Source organism: Amblyomma maculatum, chromosome 5 (assembly GCF_055883805.1).
Source record: "Amblyomma maculatum isolate TAMU_Amacu chromosome 5, ASM5588380v1, whole genome shotgun sequence".
NCBI lineage: Eukaryota > Metazoa > Arthropoda > Arachnida > Ixodida > Ixodidae > Amblyomma > Amblyomma maculatum.
The window spans coordinates 105,713,110-105,734,673 of record NC_139348.1 but is presented as its reverse complement, the minus strand read 5'-3'; the positions used below and the strand labels follow the sequence as shown (position 1 = coordinate 105,734,673).

General features: G+C 42.8%; 1 protein-coding gene across 1 annotated transcript in view; it reads left to right on the top strand.

Annotated features, from left to right (window-relative positions):
• Window positions 1-3,150: 3,150 nt before the first annotated feature.
• LOC146189127 (arylsulfatase J-like) overlaps window positions 3,151-21,564 on the top strand; it is a 28,236-nt gene continuing 9,822 nt past the window's right edge. The window contains exons 1-8 of the mRNA XM_084605182.1: window positions 3,151-3,258; window positions 6,964-7,123; window positions 8,069-8,178; window positions 9,872-9,982; window positions 12,535-12,669; window positions 14,846-14,972; window positions 17,978-18,277; window positions 20,133-20,413. Of these exons, the coding sequence (XP_084461308.1) occupies window positions 3,151-3,258; window positions 6,964-7,123; window positions 8,069-8,178; window positions 9,872-9,982; window positions 12,535-12,669; window positions 14,846-14,972; window positions 17,978-18,277; window positions 20,133-20,413 (1,332 nt within the window). The remainder of the gene's footprint in view (window positions 3,259-6,963; window positions 7,124-8,068; window positions 8,179-9,871; window positions 9,983-12,534; window positions 12,670-14,845; window positions 14,973-17,977; window positions 18,278-20,132; window positions 20,414-21,564) is intronic.

The window sequence follows — 21,564 nt, the reverse complement described above, 5'->3', positions numbered from 1 at the left end:
GTCCGCACAAACACAGCTACAGAACCACGCTATCTTTCCAAGCATAGAAGGAATAAATTCTCAAAGCCCCGAAATAAACAAAAGGCTACACTCGCCGTGTCAAGTCCCGAGCTCACCACTTCACTAAATACGCCCTTCTTTCACGGCATATTTGTGAAAACGACTGACTGCAAAGCCTTATCCTTACTCTCTTAACGAAAGTCCTATTGCTGATAGATTAAGACATCAAATAAACCAGAGGCTCCACATACCTCATCACGTTCGCGTGGTCACAAAAGCTTCTTCTTTTTAATAACCCTTGTTCGCTTTATCCTTTCCGCCATGTATGCGTGGTGCTTATGCACTCAGTAGGTCATTCTAACACCTCTGCGTCTACATAATGCGTACTTCTACTTATACGGCCCGGTGCTCAAATATATCTTAAAATGAAGCTGCGTGTAACATATAAAGTACAATGCCTAAACGCCATAAATAAAGCCACAGAAATATTCAACAATAGATGGGTACTTTGATATAACGTTATAGCCTCGGCAACCGTGGTATCTGTACGATTGCATTTGGAGAGATGAGCATTGGTGAGTGTTTTATTTCGGGAGCATTCTAGACGACTAGACAAATGCATGTAGAATAATTCGTCAAGCCAAGGAGAGTCATTTCACATTCGCCCTATATTGTATGCAATATAAGTCCCCTCCTGTAGTGCGAAGAGATTCTTTACCCGCTTGCAGAGACTTTCTCTAGACAGTTCTCGGTGATTTTGGTATATTCAAAAGTATTTCATTCGGTTTCTTATTGTTCTACAGCTTGCTCATCAGCAAAAAGAAATTTGCTAACAATTACAAATTTTTAGGTGAAATGCGAACAAGGTGTGCTTGGAAGAGCACGTCGTGTGCAACTCCTGTTCTTGCAGCATGGTTAATATAGTCATGCTACCTTTACGAAAAGACTGGGAAAACCGCCTTTGGAAACCTACGGCCGCATTATAGAATTTCTGGACCGCTTAAGGCAGCGCGTTAGGCTGCGGTCATTTCGCGAGGGAACGCTTGGAGTTTGACATTTGTTTATACGACAGATTGAATCGCACTTTCTCTGCATGCATGTTGAGGGCAGTAATATTTTCAGTACTCTTATTTTGAAAAGAGTAGAAAGAGCACTGTGAATTGTTTTAGTGTAAGCATCACTCGGAAACCAACTGGGTATTATAGCGAAATTTCTTTTTTTTACAAAATACTGCACTGATTACTTTTCGCATTACAGTGTTTCGGTTCAGTAAGAAAGAAAAAACACGCAGATTTATTGAGAGCATGCTATAAGGATGCGGCACTGTAGAAACCTAAGAAATAAGGTTCTGTAGAGAGTGGAAAAGATGCCCTTATTACGCGCTCTTGAAACGTTTTTGCTGCAGCTGCATACTAACATGGTTTAAACAAAAATCTGTATTTATACCTTAGACGACTCACTTGTTTTTGAGCAAAAAACATTGCACATGCTTTCACTGACTGTTAAGAGAACGTCTCTCGTTTGGATATTCTGTACACCAGTCCCAAAAGAACTCCCCACAACGCTGTATGGAATCAAATATATATTATGTTCAATGTGATCAGGGGATGCCGTTTGATACCTTTGTGGTCCAAGGTGTACACATTTGGTGGAAGACGAGAAAGACTATTGTTGCATGCAGTTTTAATTGGCGTAGGGCGAGTGATAATTGCATTGCAAGCGTTTCGTATATTAGATAAGAAGGTCGAACCAAAAGCGAACATCCAGATGGGGTGAGCATCTTTGACGGCCTGACACGCCTAAGATAATTTAATATGATAGTTATCCTTTGTACAATGTTGTCATTTGATTGTTATCCTTTGAACAATATTGTGCATATGGCCGTGCGTGGTATTGCCTAAACAGGAAGTAAACAAACAGCAAAGCAGTGGAGAACAAGGGGTTCAGAGCGGTGACATGGAAAATTAATCTGTTTACGCCGTAAAGGAATCAAAACACTTTCTCGAGTGACAACCCTTTGCCTTTATTACAAGGTGGAGGTTATCGAGACTTCGGACAGCCAAGCATTGGCAAGATATCAGATGAGGGCTTTTAGTTTTCGCGCACTAAAGCCAGCACCACGTGCAAAGACATATTTGAATTGCAGGCCCATGGCCACCACAATTCCTACCACTTTGTGGACGGCCACCGCAAAAAAAGAAAATAACATTACGCTTTCAATACAGTTATTACTTATCAACACACAGAATATGGATGCAAATTTATAACACGCATTTCTATTCCCCCGTGGTCCTACCCTTCGTAGCATATTGTTGCTCTCTCTTCATTACACTATTTATAGCATCATCTTTAACATTTATATAACCAATGACTCCAAAGTCAACGTTGAAAACCATTGACGTTTATTTTTTAGTATTTGCTCCTACCACGCTTTCATTTCCTTCGTACTAAAAGGAAACAAAGTATTCGCATTGATCAGAAATGTCCTTAAATTGAGACTGCATTTTCATTTTACGTAACAGCACTGTCTAGGGAGTTTCCCGTAAGTGCCTTCACATCTGATTCATTTTGGCTCGCCTTCATGCGTCTCAAATTTTAACGACAATGTTTTAACGACAAGAAAACAGTCACTGGTGATTGTCACTGATAAAGAACATTATTTGAACCATGAAACCAATCTACAAACGAATAAAGATGTGGAATCAACAGAGGGCGGCTATGATCGCCTTTTTTTTTTTTTCACTCACTCACTCCAATGAAACCTTCACTTTCAAAGTGATGAGGACGACTGTTGCAAACAACTGCTAACACGGCGTAGTATGCGCCAGGAGCCAAGGAAGAAGAAGAACATGGCGTAGAAGAAGCTGGGTAGAAATGGTGCTTAGCACAAGGTTATCATATGTGTTCTTGCTTCTGTGCATGCGCAAACATGCCAATGTGTGGTTCGTCGACGGGGACCTCAGCGGCGGCAATGGATCGTAGAAGGACAGCCGCACATTCGGCATGAAGATGATCTACGGGGTGAACTACTGCCTCGTGTGCACACAGAAGGTGGTATGCGGGCCCACCTTTCAACCAGGCCACTGTGAAGCAGGCGGGTGCATGGTAGTTTGTCATTTTGAGTAGTATATAAATTAGGTGGCTAAAGAGATGCCCACTGTCTTCAACGCCGTGTTCGTCCTCCTCTTGCTGCCATCGGCTCTTCTCGCCACCGGACAGTCCAAGCCGCACATCGTCGTGATCATGGTTGAAGACTTGGTGAGTGCACCTCCAAGCATGCTTGGTTATTCATTTGCACCCGTTTTTGCTATTTCTTTGGTCACTTCACCCCTCGCGCCTCGCTAAAGGAATCCTTAGAAAGCGGTTAAGTATACAAGACTTCTTGCTCAAAACTAGTATTTATGATCCCGTTCCTTGGTGTTATGGGTAATGAATTGTATTCTGCTGCTGTGTTTTAGTAGTGTCTGCTTGCATCATGTGGTCGAAAAGTTGTTAGTGCTTCTTGGGATAGACGGATCGGACTACAAAATTACTCGTAATCAGTGGGCCGCCCTATTAGGGGTCGTTCTGAGATGCATATGTCCTCGTATGGACGTGACCTGTTCGCGTTGATGGGGGTTATAAGAGTTAATATCATGCTAAGACAACCAGATAAACTTTCTCTGTTTCATTTCGATCAATGATCTCTATTGCTTCGAACATTATTATAAGAATAAACATTATTATAGAATAGTCTTTTCATTTTCATTACGTTTTGCCATGTTTCGTGCATACTGTTACATTATTGTGGGCTGTTAATTTACTGTGCTGGTTTTTAACTTGCTGTTTCATTTGTATATATGTGCTCTTTCTGTGCTTCATAATTTTCATGTTATATATGTATATATATCTTTGCCTTAATGTCACACGTCTTGTTGCTCTACCATTACTAGGCCTCGGGCATCTCTCAAGCTATTGTTGCAGCTTTTCGCCTGAGGCCAATTTCCTGTATATTACTGGAAATAATTTTTTTTTCAATTTTTATTCAACATACATTTTGATGTCAACGCACACAACAACCACAAGCCTATGCGTTTACAATGTGTCGCTTCTGGTGAGTGGCGCAAGTGTACTGGTATGACAGAAAACAGAACTAGGGTTGGGGGATGAGCGGGAGCCTTAGTGCGTAATCTAAGCGAAATTTTCAGTAAGGGGATTTGTCCTCGTTCGGGCCATGCGGTCATCACTGGCGGGGTTTGGCATACGCATTTGCTTCCTAAGAAGAAGAGTGAAGGAGGGAGGAAAGGGGAGAGGTGGGTAGGGGTGTAAGGAATGAAATATTTCCTTGCGCATGAATTTCATGGACATAAAACCGCTTGTCCCGTGACCTGAAAAATAAAATAAAAAAGGCGGCATCAGCAAGGAAAACTACAATGCGAGATACATGACGACTCATATTCACGAAGAGCTTCGATGTTGGCAGGCGTTTCTTGGAAGGGGACAGGAATTTCAGCGGCACCTGACAAGGAATGCAATATTGTCTAGAGCTTTCGGGAAATGGGTAATTACCAGCATATGTTAAGAATGTTAGAGTAAAAATAGGTAGGGGAGGAGGTAATACATTTGAACAAAAAAGACATATTAAATCAATGTAGCCATGCCTGCCCAGCCGGACATTATCAGAAGGAAATGACTCCAGCGGGGCAAACTTAACAACTGAAAATAAGGAAATATATTTGGAAAATTATGCTATAAACGCAGGTATAAATGCTGGGAATAATTTGTACAACTTATGGTGTAATTATGGCGCAATGTTTCTTTGGAGGTGTTTAAAACTGCTGGTATCAGTGTTTTAAACGTATCCATTAAAAATGACTTCATGTACATTTGTGTTTTGAAGATTTAATGCTTGTGTGGAGAATAAACAATTCGATTTTATCAAATATATGACCATTCTGACTGAAATACCGGGAAACTATTGCTAGGAGGGTTTTGCGCGCGTCTGCTCGATGGCTGATTAAATTTACGCGCATTGTTTGTCCTTCCTTTCTGGTTTAAGGTTTCTTGAAGGGTCATTCATACAATATTTTCAGAATATAGTTCAGGATTCGGCGGAAACCCGTCCGGCGAGAGTAATTCAGCATATTGAAGAAAACAGCACTCGCCGAAGTCACAGTGGAAAAAGAAAAACAAAACATAAACACATTGATGTTTCGGCACCGCTACGGGTGCCTTGTTTACAATGGAAATGAAGCGAGATGGGCCGTTGCTTATGAAGTTAAAGTGTTGCGTACAAAGTGCATGTACATCTCGGGTAGATTTCCCCGCGTCCTGTTTATCGCTTCGCTTGTCACTTGGATGTGTAATGATTCCTTGAGTAGGCGAGTAGATAACAGTTTTTCCCTCTCAAGTATCCGTGCGCAATCCCAGTCAATCAGGTGGCCCGTGTCTTGATTGTGCTGTTCTAGAGAGTTAGAAGTCACTTTTTTGTTTTTTCCTTCAATCGTCTTCTGAAATCGCCAGTTCTTCTTCTTCTTTTCTTTTTTTTTCCTCTGTAACTTCGGCGAGGGCTCTTTTCTTCAATATGACAATATTTTCAGAATATGCAATTAAAGCCTGAATTGATATGAAACCAATCGCTTACGGTGCTTTTGACCGTGGTGTCTTTTGTGAATAATGGCACGTCTTACATCTCTGAACACAACGGGGATTCTTTTTTTGTCGCTTGCTGTCAAGTTTGAAATGTACTAAAATGTCCAAAGGTTTGTGTTGCGCTTGTCTGTTACGCTTGATGCCTCCGGAAATATTTTTTCAGGGGTCATTACATTAAGCATGGGGTAGCAGTTTCGTAAAATATTGTTTAGATTTTCAATGCTTTTGCAGTATTTCGTTGTAAAAGTAGGCAGTTCTTTTTCTTTTATTCGTTGGTTTTGGCAAGCGTAGTAAGTGTCATGAAGTCCTTTATGTAACTCAACGTGGAGCGTTTGCAATCAGACTATTCTCGCACCAGTGTGCAATTGTGAGACATTTTCAAGAGTATTTGGAGTTGGCTTGATGAGTAACTTTCAAAAAAGAAAATAACAAAACAAAGCATTGGAAAGTAATCTACAAGCCACCTGTCTCCATTGACCAGTCCGTGATACGCGGAATTTGTTTCATCTCTGCTGATAGCATTTAGTGAAATGTATTAACCTTATATTTGAAAAGGCTCCGCTTGCTATAACGTCATCTTTTTGCTTACGCATTAAGATTTCGCCGCACGATAAACTGCACCGCATCTCCTTTACGACAACGCGACTGCCTCACACCGCCCTTTAGTCCACAGCTGATCAGAAAAACTACCTGGGCTGTGTTCTGCCAATTTAATATACCACGCGAAAATCAACAGAGAATAAATCAAAATGTGCTGGCTGAGAGAATCGTGGACGAGTTCCAAGCGTCTTAAGAAATGCTTTCTTTTTCCAAAAACATTCGTCATAAATAAGTGCCTTGACACTAAATTAACTCGTTCGAAATACTTATTCTTCACTGTCTATTCTTATTTCAGCGGCCTTATATAATGACAAGATGACACCTGATGATTATCTTTCCAAATCTATTTCCTCGATGATAAGAATATTTTTCCGCGAACCAAAACAGGCGTTCTAGAAGCCACACTTGGTCCTTATTGCCGCAAATTTACTTTGACAGCTTCAATTTTATTTCAGTTTCCTTCAGTTGCTTCTTCAGTTACGTGCCGGAATGTCCAGCTTCCCCACTATTTTGAAAAATAGAAACTGCGAATTTAAATTCTATCGAAAGGTACAAATTCCACCCTTCCCACTTCCTCACTTCCCCACTTCCCTTTCAAGTTAGAGAAATCGAACCTGTGATTATGCTGCCATATTTGATATACTTCAAATGTAAAATTTAATTTCAGGCTGTTACAGTGCTCTCTACTCTACGCTGTTTGCTCTGATACCCCCCATTCTCTGTTTTGCACAGGGTTGGGCGGATGTCGGTTTTCACGGCTCCAGCCAGGTTCGTGTCCCCAACATCGATGCCCTGGCGGCCGATGGCGTCATCCTGCACAAGTACTACACATTGCCTTCCGGCGTGGGTTCCAAGATTGGATTCCTGACGGGAGTATATCCTTTCCGAGCAGGTGCGAATGACGAGCGCAGGTTTAGGAGGTGGAGACGCTGGTCAATTTTACATCTGGCGTCCACGCAGGGCTCACCTGTGCGCGTTATTATTATCAATGCAGGGTAGCTGCAGCTTTAAATTTGAACCGCGAGCGTGCTGTACAGAGATGTGTTGCCCGTAGCATGCGTAATCATATTCCCAAACTCAGTGTCTTTGATAGTTCTAATGCAATTTCTTTGGAATGACGTGATTTATATCCAAGCATCCCTGTCCTAGCATTAGTATACGTTACTTATATTCGATTGGGAAAATCAAAGAATGTGGACCGGAAGGCCAGGTCTTTTTAAATTATCCTAGGCATAGGTTTTGTTTAGTTTTCGTCGTAAATCTTTAAATGCGTTCCATATGTGATCTCCCTGAATGATGAGTGTAAGGAAATTTGGAACAGCGCTTCGTTTCTGAGCGGAATACGAAATGCGCGCAATGGGCCACTACCTATCGAATGGTCCTGCACAGCAGTTTCAGTATTAGGGCAAACGTTCTGTTAACCATTTTTTTTTTTTTTGTGAACGAAATTCCCCGCACACGAAACAGTAGACATATCTACACTGCTCAGCTAGTTCGTCACCGAATTGAAGTCAGATCTCAGAAATATGTTTCATGATCACGTTCTTGATTTCTACTCTTAAGCCAAACCTACGCTCAGGGTAAGCCATCTTATCCGGAAGGGCTGTGTCATATTCTTCACCTCGCAATGGCCTCGCAAAAAGGAAAGTTCCAAGGAATAAAAATAGAAGGGGGGAAAATAGACATTGTACTCCCAATACGCTGTTGTAACTTACAACACAGGCATCATTAATTAATGAATTACGAACTAAATAGTTACAGTCACGCTTTAGTCTCAAGTATGCCAACGTTATTGAGCTGAAAGCGACCAACTCTGACATGATCTTTCTCGTCGCAGGTATCACGAAGGCAATACGTCCTTCGCAGCCAACTGCTCTTCCTGCACTCTTTCGAACCCTTCCTGACTTCCTTAAGAATTTGGGATACGAAACACATTTCGTCGGTGTTGTAAGTCCTTGCGCAAGTGCGCGGAGCTTTATGCGAATCCAGTGAAGATATTTTCGATCAATTTCGGGTTAGTGATTGATTGCAAAAAGTGTGAAAAATCTTTACTTGTAACTTATAGATAATACTAAGAACCGGCGCTTGTTCTGGCTCTTGATGGATGATATACCCGTAACGTGCTTTAGTTTGTCGATGCCACCATCCTATCCTACATGGAAAGACTCAGAATGAATAAAAAGGCAAGACTCACTGAGGTTACCGTGACCATTAATCAGCCATTTATAGGGCAGCTTGCGACCGGTGATACCGGTACTCGGGTGTCCTATTTCGCACTGGACTCTGCATCTTTCCCTTCTTACTGTACATGAGGTTTTACTGGAGACAGGGGGGGAACAGGGTGCAGGCCGTTTTTTTTTTTTTTTTTGTCTACTACATTGTCGCAAACCTTGGCATGATGTGGGTCTACTGTTGTCTTCAGTAGTCCTTGTATGCTCTACGAGATTTCATGCTGTCAAAAAACTATTTTCATCATTTAATTTTTTTAGCACCACTGACATTGATTTTCAGTGAGAGGTGGGCGTTCAAAATCTCAAGACAATGGAAAATATTCCTTATGTCTACTGGATACTGTTTGACACTCATATTGCTTCCAGCTGAATTAACTCCTTTTATTAACATGTGTGCAAACTAAACTAGAGCGAGTGTGCAAACTAAACTTTTTTCAAGAGGCTGAGTTACTAGTCTTGAGATGTAGGTAGACTCCAGTTATATAGATTCCAATTGCACATACCTTATGATGTACGAAGAGGCACAAATGATTCCAAAAACACGCAAAAGTTTTAATTTCTGGTATTTTCACACAATCCACATCTCGCCATGTTCTACTATTTGATAATCCGGTCAATTACACGTGTGCACTGAGATCGAAGAATGCTGTCGCTACGTTAAGAAATACTTAAGGGATGGCAGTTGTATTAACGGTGTCATATCCTATTTAACTCTACGTGTGGGCCCTGAAAACGCAGCCTAAACGGGACTAACAAACTTGCCGAAATCAGCGGCTGTGCTTTCTGTGATATCATTTAGCTTTCGCCTCATTTGATGGTGATGGTGACGTCGAACATGGCGAAAAGAATTGGAGGCGGTGTCGCAAACGGCCAATGACATACACGGCCGGTTTGTGCACGACTCCGCTCCTATCCAGCCTAAGCCAACCGCATCCAGTCCAGTAATAGACTGCTGATTCTTGGCACAACTACCCCTCAGTTTCTTCCCATAACAAAAGCAACACCGAAAAAGCTCGTCGGACATGTCAAATTTTGTAATTGGCCAGTGCAGCCGCCAAGCGTGACATGATTGTTGGTCGCCTGTTATGCAAGTAGTTGACATAGCTTGCATGCTTTGTCACGAAAAAGCTAACTTGTTCACCATGGTATATACGTCACTGCGAGCAGCGAGCAATGGCGGGCGACTGTATAAAACGAAAGTGAAAAACCAAAGTTAATTACAATTTCCGGCCCCTGCCGAGCTTACATTTGAAAGCGTGATGAAAAATTTTGAATTGAATAAGAAAAGAAACACTGAATAGCCGATGACCGCTGCCTTTATCGCAGAAATATGCCCAACCAGTACCACAAACTGCAAATAGCGTAACTTCATTTTATTCTTCCTTTTTAAAAAAAAAACGCAATACCAGTGGAACTTGGGGTTCTATAAAGAAGAGTTCATCCCCGAGAACCGTGGATTCGACACGGCCTTCGCCAAATGGAGCGGCCCGGGTGACTACTGGACCCATGTGTCGATTGACGTGAGACACTGCTTCTATTGTTCCTAACAGTTTTCATAATTGCCCCTTCCTCGAATATGAGGAGTGCATCGAATCGCGTAAGATGACTTACGAGTAGCGTGTAAACAAAAGAACTTCGTCTAAATTCTAGACACGGAGTCAAAAGCTAAATGTTTTTTACTTATAGCTATCCCTACTGGAAAAATTGTATAAGGCAATAACCTCACATTTTCTCACACAATCTCACTCAATTCGCATAAGAAATCACATACAAATTGCATATAATTGCATTAGATCTCATAGCTTTCTGTACATTATCATAAATTATGCAAAATATTTATGATAATGATGTCCACTGTATGAGAGTCTGCAATTTGGTGAGATTTTGTGAGGTTATTGCCCGGTTGAACTTTTAGCTTTTCTGTAGGGTTGCCTTTGACTTCCGAAGTTTTCTCAACTAAATTTGAAGGTTATTGGCTGCAAGTTTCATCGAAAATAATCCTGGGTTGTTATTTGCTAATCAATCCTGTTTAATATATTTAAACGCATGAGTTTCGTCATTTCGCCCTAAAATGCTCAAGCTAAGTGAACCGCGTCTCCCATATACCACAACAACCTTGTGGTGCCGTCTGTATTCTGAGCGATAAGAACAGCGAAAAAAGGGTAATGGGCAGAAAAAATAGATTACCCTTGTCTGTAATTTGATGATTTCATTAAAGGACATCTTAGCACTTAAGACAGAAATTGTTAAGTGCAATAGTCATTATCTGCGTGCTCTGCACCTGCAAGGTACGCTTTACTACGAATGGCAAGCTTTAAATAAAAATAACTCACCCCACTCCGCTCAGCGCGGCTAATGACGCCGCCTTTATGCGATTTTGTGCGGTTAAGAACTAGTAACAGGGAAAGCAAGATAGGATGAATCATAAGTAGCCACAGATTGAGAGCAGAGTTAGTGCCTTAGAACTAGCTGCGTACCTGTATTGTATCTAATCATCGTTAGATCATGAATGATTAAAATTGTGGCCATGATTGCCGTGGGCCGCCATGCGGAAGCCGAAGCCGGTATTCACCACTAGTCATCTTATCTTGGTCATTACACAGAGCTGTTTGCACATTAGAACGTAGCAAGAGTGCCTCGTATCACCACGTAACAGGCGTTGCTTTTGATTGATGGCACTGAGTGCCATCTGAAAACAAAAGCAGGAGAATTTACGTCATAAAAACGATGTATGCTAATGTTGTAGCCTCAGCGGCTACTTCCATAAGGCAACAAAGTGTCAAAATGTTCGAAGGACACTAACGGGCATTCACCACAAGGATACTAGAAGTAATCAGCGCTATTGCATATTAACGTACTGCTAAACTCGACAATGATACCGCATAAGTGCTACGGCCAATAAAGTCATTTAGTCTTTAATAAAGTTAGAATTACTGGTTTTAAAGTTGACGCAGGTGTGGTCACGAACTTGAGGGCTGTACCCCATACTTCCGGACAGCCTGCCGAATATTAACTTTACCTTATTCATTTTCCCCATGCTTTCGAGCACCGGTCTTTCCAAACAGGGAGCGTTCGGAGGCCGCCTTTCGGTCTCGGCTGCCGTTGTGACTTCATTGCAACTAATCGCACTTGTATCGCAAATAATCGCACTTGTATCGCCTCCTCTGGTTAGGTTTATGGCACACGTGGTGTGGTGCGCGCAGCCTCCCTCTCAGAGTGCCTACACGTGCCACCAGGCCCTTCTCTCCTATTTCCTCTTCCCTCTCCTAGAAACTGAAAGTTGAGAGAAGGGCATTTGTCACACACAACCAAAGCAACCAGGCTAAGCACCCCCACATGGCATAAGTGTTCCGGAAAACTTTGTCCTTGCTTTCTATAAATTTTATTAAAGGGACAATATCGTTGAGCACTTCTGAAGGCAAAAACCAGCCACGTTGAAAGAGACTTGTAGAAATCGTGAAAGGCTTTGCCGTTGCAGTGCGGAAAAATGGCGACATTAAAAGAGGTATCAATAGAGTGTCAGTCAAATTACAGAAGTGAAAGTGATTTCCAATTCGAGCTTCTCATTAGGGTGAGGAGCGACCATGCTACTCTTTAGGTTGGCGTTTGAAATCACAAAATAGTACGAGTTTTAAGCATGGCCTGAACCTAGTTATACCAGCAAAAGCCCTGCTAAGCATTTTTCTCCATAGTTTTGAAATGTTGTGCATAGTTTGACATTTTCAATAAAAGAAAATTTACCATCTGACAATAAGCCATATGCTACCGGCAACATTTGTTATTTCACACCACCGACACCAGCTTAAGATACTGCCTCTGCGGTAAACCGATGTAGATACGATACAAAATACAGCAAGGGAGTGGTCCGTGCCGAACCTCTATGAGATGTGAAGGCTTCTACAGAAAAGCTGACAGCGCCCTGTTGACTCTCACTGTCGAGTCAGAGCTTGGTCTTATTTTCACAAAAACTGTATTGGATGTCATTCCCATCCTCGTCCCTTACCTGACTCTCTGAGGGTCATTTAGCCGGAAAGTGCCAACCTTGTGTCGTTTGGCACATTTATTCCCGCAGCAAAAGTCGGGAGGCTTTCAAGGATTCGACTTAAAGCTGAACGGGGAAGTACTCTGGAACTTAACTGGCAAGTACGCAACCCGCCTCTTCACCGATAGGGCCGTCCAAGTCATCCAAAGCCATGACAAAACCAAGGTAAGCTCAATGAAATGACAAGCTGGTTGTGAAGTGGGTTGATGCCTTCGCAATGGTTTGTAAGTATAAAACACGGCAGCCTCTGAATGTTAATCAGCATTACCGGGCTCGCATGTGTAAAACAGTTAACTCAAAATAGTAGCTTGCCACCTGCGCAAGCTTCACCGCAGTTATAGCTGCTCACATTGCGGGCCAAACAGCTGTCATCGCAAACTGAGCTTAGCAACCTCAGTTTGCGTCGTTAGTTGAGGTTATGTCAGCGTCTGTGAACGGAAGGTCAGCGTCGGAGCCCGAGTGCGAACGAAAAGCGCACGAGCTAGGCCCATTTCAACATCCTCCACTTCTATTTTACGTAACGTTTCTTGAACAACACACAAAAAAGGCGGCCTCTAAAGTGCCGTTCGAAGCCGCTTTTATACAACCTTGTATTACCGAACGACGGGCCAGCAACAGCGCGCTGGCCTCTTCGCGTCTTTGAAGCGTCTCTTGTGTGGTGTGCACATGGTTAATTACGTGAATATACGTAAACACAGGTTCGGCCTTAGCCACGTCACTAACGCAGACATGTTCGTAAAGCTCGCAGCTCCGGATGCCGCGAACTATACCGCAGCTGTGCCGCCCGTATGCGCTGCTGATGACGGCGCTCTCTGGTGGTCGTTAGGCCTTGTTTATCCCGTATCGAAGCCACGCCGGACGGCACTCTGATTTTGGCTGCCCCGCAATAGCAGATAGTTGATGCAGGGTAATGCCGTATTGTCAAACTTATAACTCCATATTAAAATAAAGATATGATAGTTTATCGTCGACACGGCACTGGAGTGGTGTACAACTGGCCGGGTGTGCCGCGCCGCACCGCTAGCAGCTACTATGCGGCATCTAAGAACAAAATTGCTTGCCGCAGCTGTCACTTCTAGCAGCGACTCGATATGAGCCTGATATATCTGAAAACTGATTCATTTTGGACATTATTCTATCTCACGAGCAGTTGTTTAAGCTAGGAACAAATTCCGGCACACTTTTTTTTTTTTAACGCACGCGCTCGCGATTCTTCGTAGAGATTGTGTTGGCGCGGACGATTTGAGGGAGGTTATGCAGCGGAGGCACTGCTGCCATCCTGCGCGCGCCATATTGTCGCGCCTTCGGATGGTTTTCTAAACACTGCTTTGTAGATAGCTTACGTGTTTGGAAATTAAGCTTTCTCTATCGCTTAATCGCATCAATGCTTAATTGCAACTATGGGGCCATTTTTTGCTGTAGCTGAGAACTGTGAGAGCCTGTGTAACAATCCCTAACAATTATTCATGACAACTGCAGTTGAGTATGGTGAGAACAATAGACTACCCGTGTCACTAAAGTATAAGTCTGGCCTTACTACAGGAGTCTAAATCCTCTTTTGGGGTTCCTAGAAATTTAAATGACTCATGTAGTCTGCCCAGCAACAAATTGAGGCATTTAAGCACTTTTCCTACTCTAAATTACAAAAAAGAGTTTGTACTAGAAAACCCTCTCCCAGCATTGAGGGTAGGAAAGCCGCCTCATTCTGTCACTTGAGGCATCACGTGCGTCCTTCACGCATGTTTTTTCTGCCTGAACCTTTAAAGAGGGTTTAGACTACAAATATTACACGACTTATTTAAGATTTAACACTTGATGCAAGGGCTCCACGTGTGGCATTTGAATCCTCTGCAAACGTTATGCAAACAAATAGCTTGACAATAGGACGACCGGCTTTTTTTACGTTATCAAAAGCACTTGCTCTCATTCTTGAGACATTAATGGCATACCTCCTAAAATTTCACGCTATTTTCGTCTCTTGATACCTTGGTTTAGAGCTGTAGTAGAGGGAAGTGGTGGATTGTGGGCCTAGTATTTGCAGCTATCTGCCTTTCAAACGGCCGCACCGCAGTGTCTGGGATTTATGAATAAATTACGGGCGGAGTCATACCTCTGGTTGTAGCATCAAGCGCTACCTAATTCAAATGACAGCGTCCCACTACGTGTTTTAACTCTTGATTATGGGCTCCTTCCCTCAGTATGCAGCCAGCTAGGGACATTTTAGTCGCAAAGTAAGAGGGCAGGCTATCGACTCGAATCTGAAAGTTAATTGCACTCCTTCATAATGCCTCTTTTTTGCGTTTCCCTATGCTTATGCTACTTATTTTGCTGTCCACTGCAGCCCCTGTTCTTGTTCATAGCTCACCAAGGCGTACAAGCAGCCAATTCACACGGTTCCGTGCAATGCCCACCCGAGTACCTTGACACATTCGAAAGAATCGGCCATCGAAAGAGGATACTACTGGCAGGTAAGAGAACAGTGAGGACGCAAGAATGCGGGAAGTGGGAAGGAATTAATAGCAAATGTTTGGTTTGGTTTGGTTTCAGAGGTTTAACGGTATAAAGAAACACACCGTAGAGGAGGGCTCCGGTAATTTCGACCAACTGGGGTTCTTCAGCATGCAGTTGCATCGCACAGCACGCGGGCGTTTTGCTTTTCGTCTCTATCGAAAGGCAGCTGCCGTTGCCGGGATTATTTGGGTTAGGCAGTTGACCACTTTAACCACTGAGCCACTGCTACCGGGCTAATAGCAACGGAAACAACTATAGCGATATAACAGTCGTTAACCTTTGAGCGTTAGCTGGGACAGCTGTCTGCGAAATGCGAGGAAACAGCGCAAGACCCCGGCAACGATGGGCCTTGTCGACATGTGTCTTCCTCCGTACAGTAGCGATAACAATAACCAAACTGTACCAGAACTGAGAGAAACGACGACCGTCTAAATTTCATCACCTTAGAGATAAAGCCACCTTCAGATTTATGGCCGCAGACTAATCACACTGTCACGTATGCGGAGCATGTTATTAAGGCCAAATCTTGTATGCTCATGGGTTTGCACGGAAAGTGTCCGTCCATGTAGGGCGTCTCAACGTGTATGTCGAAGAATGACGCGATTTATAGGAAAAAGGATGGTTGAAGCCAATTTTGCGCCGTTAAAAGATTGCACCCCTACGTATGCTATATAATAAGGCAATTATAAAGGGGCATATTTTTTTTTCCTTGAACCAACATGCCGTATTCACGAGGGCCGACATTTTAGTCGGGGACTTTCAACGCTCGCGCCAGCCTTTGCTGTACATTGAGCTCGAATTCTTCTATTTAAGTGCAGTTGCCAATAAAACTTATGCGGCCAGCAAAGAAGCGAACACGGGAACGGATTAAACAGCACCTGTTCCAAAGGGACATTCTAAGCATACTTAATACAAAGTTTGCGCAGCTACTTTGGCGCAGAATACAGCACACTATGCCAAAGCGTTGGGGTAAAAGAGCAATTTGCAATAGAGTGTAGAACAAGTACTGCATATATATATATATATATATATATATATATATATATATATATATATATATATATATATATATATATATATATATATATATATATATATATATATATACACACAAGTGAGACATGGCCCCACCGGGGCTATTTCTATATATATTTCTATATTTCTATATTTCGGGGCTATATGTATATATACAAGTGAGAGATAACCCCGCCGGGGTGGCGCAGTGGTTACGGTGCTCGACTACTGTTTCCAAGGACGCAGGATCGAATCCCGGCCTCGGCTGCAGCTTTTCTTTGGAGGCGAAAAGCAGGGCACCCGTGTGCTGTGCGATGTCAGTGCACGTTAAAGAACCCCAGGTGGTCAAAATATCTGGAGCCCTCCACTACAGCATCTCTCATAGCTTTGGGATGTTAAACCCCACAAACCAACCAAACAAGTGAAAAACAGCTTCATACTGTTTCCAAGTTTATTTGGAATCGACGTTTCAGCAGGAGCCCTGCCTTCCTCAAGAGTCTTGAGAAAGGCAGGGCTCCTGCCGAAACGTCGACTCCAGATAAACTTGGAAACAGTATGAAGCTGTTTTTCCCTTGTGTATAACCTCTAGCAACCAAGTACGTCTATTTACTTATGCTATATATATATATATATATATATATATATATATATATATATATATATATATATATATATGTATATATATATATATATATATATATATATATATATATATATATATATATATATATATATATATATATATATATATATATATATATATATTCTTGCTTTACTATATCGAGCCCAAAGAGATAACGGTACCGCATATCGACATTGTGTACAACACAGCCATGACGCGGAATTCCTATGCTCATAAGTAAAGCAGACTACACGTCTAAACGACAGCTTATAAAGTCCAGCGGGAAACAGTATAATGTGACACGGACAGTAGAGTCCTCGCTCTTGCACAGTACGTCTGTCCTTCCCAGGCTGCGAGCTCAGTTTCACAAACGAAAAGGGCTTAGAAAGAAACAGTATGCGTGCCACAACGGCGCAACAAGACGTAGCACTGACCACAAGTGGAACGAGTAACGACGGACTATTACAACCGGGAAGCCTCCTACCGTACAATGACTGAGAGGCAACTTGCATGCAGGATTAAAACTTCAAAGCCGACACATTTCAGGACAAGCGAGTTAAATCAATACCGTTCCCGAGAGAACCAGCGCAGACATGGAGACGGGAGCGTTAAGAAACAGCTTCGTTGCCTTTTCTGCAAGCCTCGCAGAAAGGCTTGCAAAGTCGCACTGCCAATGCAACAACAGAAATTAATAGGCACAGACAAAATGGTGCAAATATTTAAAAATTTAACAATAATTTATTGAAATAATTTACTTGCCCCATAAAACAAGGTGTTAAATATTTATTCCTTTTTGGTGCATATCATTCGAATTTGTATTTTTATAATTTCTTCATTTAAGTGTTTTGCCCAGATGCTGCAGTCGCTCTAAACCGCTTTTTGACCCAGGCTTCGCCTATGGGTACTTCTGCCCTGCGTGTGACTCACATGGTTTGTCGAAAAATGCCATGGGCACGCCGCGCACTTAACAGACTAAACATTTATTCTTGCGAGGGCATTAAGCATTAATAGAATATGTAAAAAACAAATAATATTATTTATATACGATGATAGTAAATAATACTATCCTTATGAATATTGTATAATAATTACTTAATATCATGCTTTATGATAGTGGTAAAGGAATAAATGCCTCTTCAAAAACAGAAATAACATAACAATAAACTAACACAAAATGAAGAAATAAAAAGTAAAGTAACATAAAATAAAAATAAACGCTATAATTATAAAAACGCCGTGGTGGCGCTACTGCTTTCGCAATCTCCCAATGAAATTTCTGCAGTGTCCTATAAATTCTTGTCGTGTGCCTTCGTTTCTGCGGTACAGGCGCTCTGACAGAGGTGGACCAGTCGGTGGGCCAGGTTTTCGCAGCGCTGCACAACCGAACAATGCTCAACAACACGGTGCTGGTGTTCGTTTCGTCCAGCGGCGGTCAACCTGTGGAAGACATGGATGGCAGCAACTGGTCCTTCAACTGGCCCTTACGCGGCACCAAGGGCACCTTCTTCGAGGGCGGCATCCGAGTGCCGGCTTTCGTATGGAGCCCACTGCTACAAAACAGTACTAGTGTGTCCACACAGCTGATGCATGTCACGGACTGGATGCCCACGCTCTTCCACGTTGCTGGTACGCTGCGATTTTTAACGCGAAAGCATTTTGTTTACTGATGAGTGACGTGTACAAAATGCGTCATTACGAGTTGTGGGCAGGAAGTGTCCTTCCGCCGACTTCCTGAGAACGAGTCCATAATTAGAGTATAGCGTAATAGCCCTTATGGGGAGTTGAAGGAAAGGAAAACTGCGGAGGGGGGCTGGCGGAAGGAGGGAATGTCAATGGGGGCCACAAATTTATAGCGCATTCGCCTTTTTGCATTCCTCGCCTATGAGCTCTGAGCTAATTAAAATAAATAAAAACTGGAAATAAAAAGAAAAAAGCTTTAATTACAGTAATAAAGCAAAAGAAACAAGACTGTAAGAAACGCAAAAATAAAAACTGCTAAAAATAAAAGTATGTAAAAGTAAAATTGTACGCACCGTAAAAGAAGCGATACGCAGAACGACCTCATAACTGAACTGGGCACGGAACTCGCAATGTTTTCGCATTTTCGCACCACACACAAGGAGGCCTAATTACTCCCTGTAATTTTTATCTTGAAGAAATTTTTCTGAACCTGTTTTAAAAAGAAATCTGACGTATAAATTTTCGTGAGTGCTTGATACTTTTCCAACGCTTTCACTTGGACATACTTTTCTAGGTGATAGTATGTGCATATATTCATATATACGGGCTGTTTCGATGATAAAAATACATCTTGCCTGGGAGTCACCAGCAAGACGCAGAGTCGCCATAGAGTCCTGTTGATCAACACCATTCACTGAAAAAAAATTGAAGCTCTTCTTTATGCTTTCGCCGTTTGAGTGATTATCGCCTTTAATCATATGTAGGGTATTTAGGCTAGTATATAAAACTTCATAAGCTTTTTCATAGAGTCATGTAAAAATATCGAAATATCACAGCTGGTGCAAAGAATCCCGGAGAGGCTAGTAACTAACATCTGAAGAGATACGCAGATAAGAAAATAACGCTCTGATCACAATCAAGATTTCAAGGAAAACCTTAATTCGACTCTAACATACATGTTGTGAACATCAGCGGCAGAACGATAGGCTGCAATAGATCAATCATTCAGCAGGGATGAAGATGGTTTAATGGCCCTCAAGCGACGTAAGCTAAGCAGGATGCCGTAATGAAAAGCTCCAGATGATTTAGGCCGCATGAGGTTTTTTAAAGCCCCTGCATTGCTTTGCGTCTCCCTCCTTCGAAGCGAGGCCACCAGATCTCCAGGACCGAACCCAGGTCACCCTGCTTTGTAGTCTACAGCCTTAACCATTCAGCCGTCACGACGCGGCACAGAAATGCACAGCTACATCATATATGTTGTGGTATCATAGTTATTAGTAGTCTACTCCCAGCGCGGAGCAAAGGCCTCTCTCATGGCCATCTCTATAATCAGGGGCTGTGCCTTCACATCTAATTGGCCTTGGCATCTTCGTAACGTCTTCCATCCACCTAATTTACTGCAACCCCCTGGAACGCCTGCCTTCCTCTTGAATCGATTTCCTAACCTTAGTGACCATCGGGTATCTTGCCTTCGCAATATAAGCCCTATTTACGGTCATTTCTTCACAACTTCGACTAGAACGACAGTAACTCACGTTTGTTCCCTGACTCATTCTGTCCACTTCTTATAAGGGAAAAAACACCCAAACAGAATTAAAGTGTCCGAGGCCTTCACCTAGTCGCCCTCGTAATGCCTAGTTTCTTTATTACCCAGTTTCTGAGTCCATACGACGTATCTGTACTTCGGACTGACGCAATGAAAACCGCCAACAGCAGCAAGCCAACTACTGTCCAACCAACTGCGGCTGTTACAGCGCAAAATTCTATGATGACGAGCAAAAAAGATATCTTTTTAATGCAGGTGGTGACCCCAAGGTCTTAGGTGACCTAGCTGACTTCGACTCCTTCAACCAGTGGCCGACACTGAGCACGAACCTCACGTCTCCCCGCAAGTCGATTGTACACTGCTTCGACCTGTCCGGTGGGAACTTTGTCATCCAGCACGGCAATTACAAGGCCTTCATCTCCAAGCGAAGCAACGTCCAGGTGGAGCGGCTAGCGAACAGATTCTCTGTCCCCGGCTGTGGGCTCAAGCAGGCATCCAAATTTCAGAAGCGCGTCTCGGCCAGCGTGGCATACAAGGTGCGGCCTCATTTTACTTATGGCGGCCGTTTTGCTGCTTGCGTTTTCGCCAGAGCCTTTATATTCTATGCAAGGGTAAAAACATTTCCCATAGGGCTCGTATAATGAACACCGGTTACGTTTACTGCTACAAAAAGCATAGGTTATACTGTGGGCTGAAAAATTACCTGTGCACATCAAAATTAATAATTAAAATGACCGTCAAGCCTCGCCTTAAGAGTAGACAAGATGGCGCCTTTAAATAGCATTTTTGTTCCGGAAGTACATCTAATAATTTTTCGTTATTATTATTATTACTATATTATTATCGTTCACAGGAAAGGATAATAATAATAGTAATAATAATATTATAACATTAGTAATAATAATAACAACAATAATAATAATTGGTTCACAGGAAAGGAAAGGCGCACTTGTTTCTGTGGACACCTGAACCGCGCCGTAAGCAAAGGGAGGAAGGTGGGAATTAAAGTGGACAGAGAGAAAGAGAAACCGTAGCGGAAGGCTACGGAGCAATTTCGACCACCTGGGGATCTTTAATGTGCATTGACATCGCACAGCACACGGACGCCTCTCCGTTTCGCCTCCATTGAAACGCAACCGCCGGCAGTCGGGATCGAACCCGGGTGCTCCGGCAGAGTAGTCGGGCATCTTAACCACTCCACCAGCGCTGCGCGGGACGAGGAGGGAGGGGGAAATTGATTAATTTTTTTTTTTTCGAAGGCGCGGTATCTGTCTTACTTGGCAGTGGGCAGCTACGCTTACCTAAAGTGCATATTCACATTGGACTAGGGCGACAGCTTTTCGAACGAAACAGCTGTACACGATTCGCGCAAAATATTCCTGATGATTGGTAAACTCCTTGGCGCAGGGCAAGAAATTCAAAAAGCTGACGCACTAAATATATATGCAGATATAAATGCTCGGCAAATAAAATAAAATCTAAAGAAATCAATGCATTTCACCACCACTGAAATTAATTACTATGGACGAGAACACCTCTTATTATAGCCCGCCGGGGTGGCGCAGTGGTTATGGCGCTCGACTACTGTTCCCAAGGAAGCGGGATCGAATGCCGACCTCGGCGGCCGCGTTTCGATGGAGGCGAAAAGCAAGGCGCCCGTGTGCTGTGCGATGTCAGCGCACGTTAA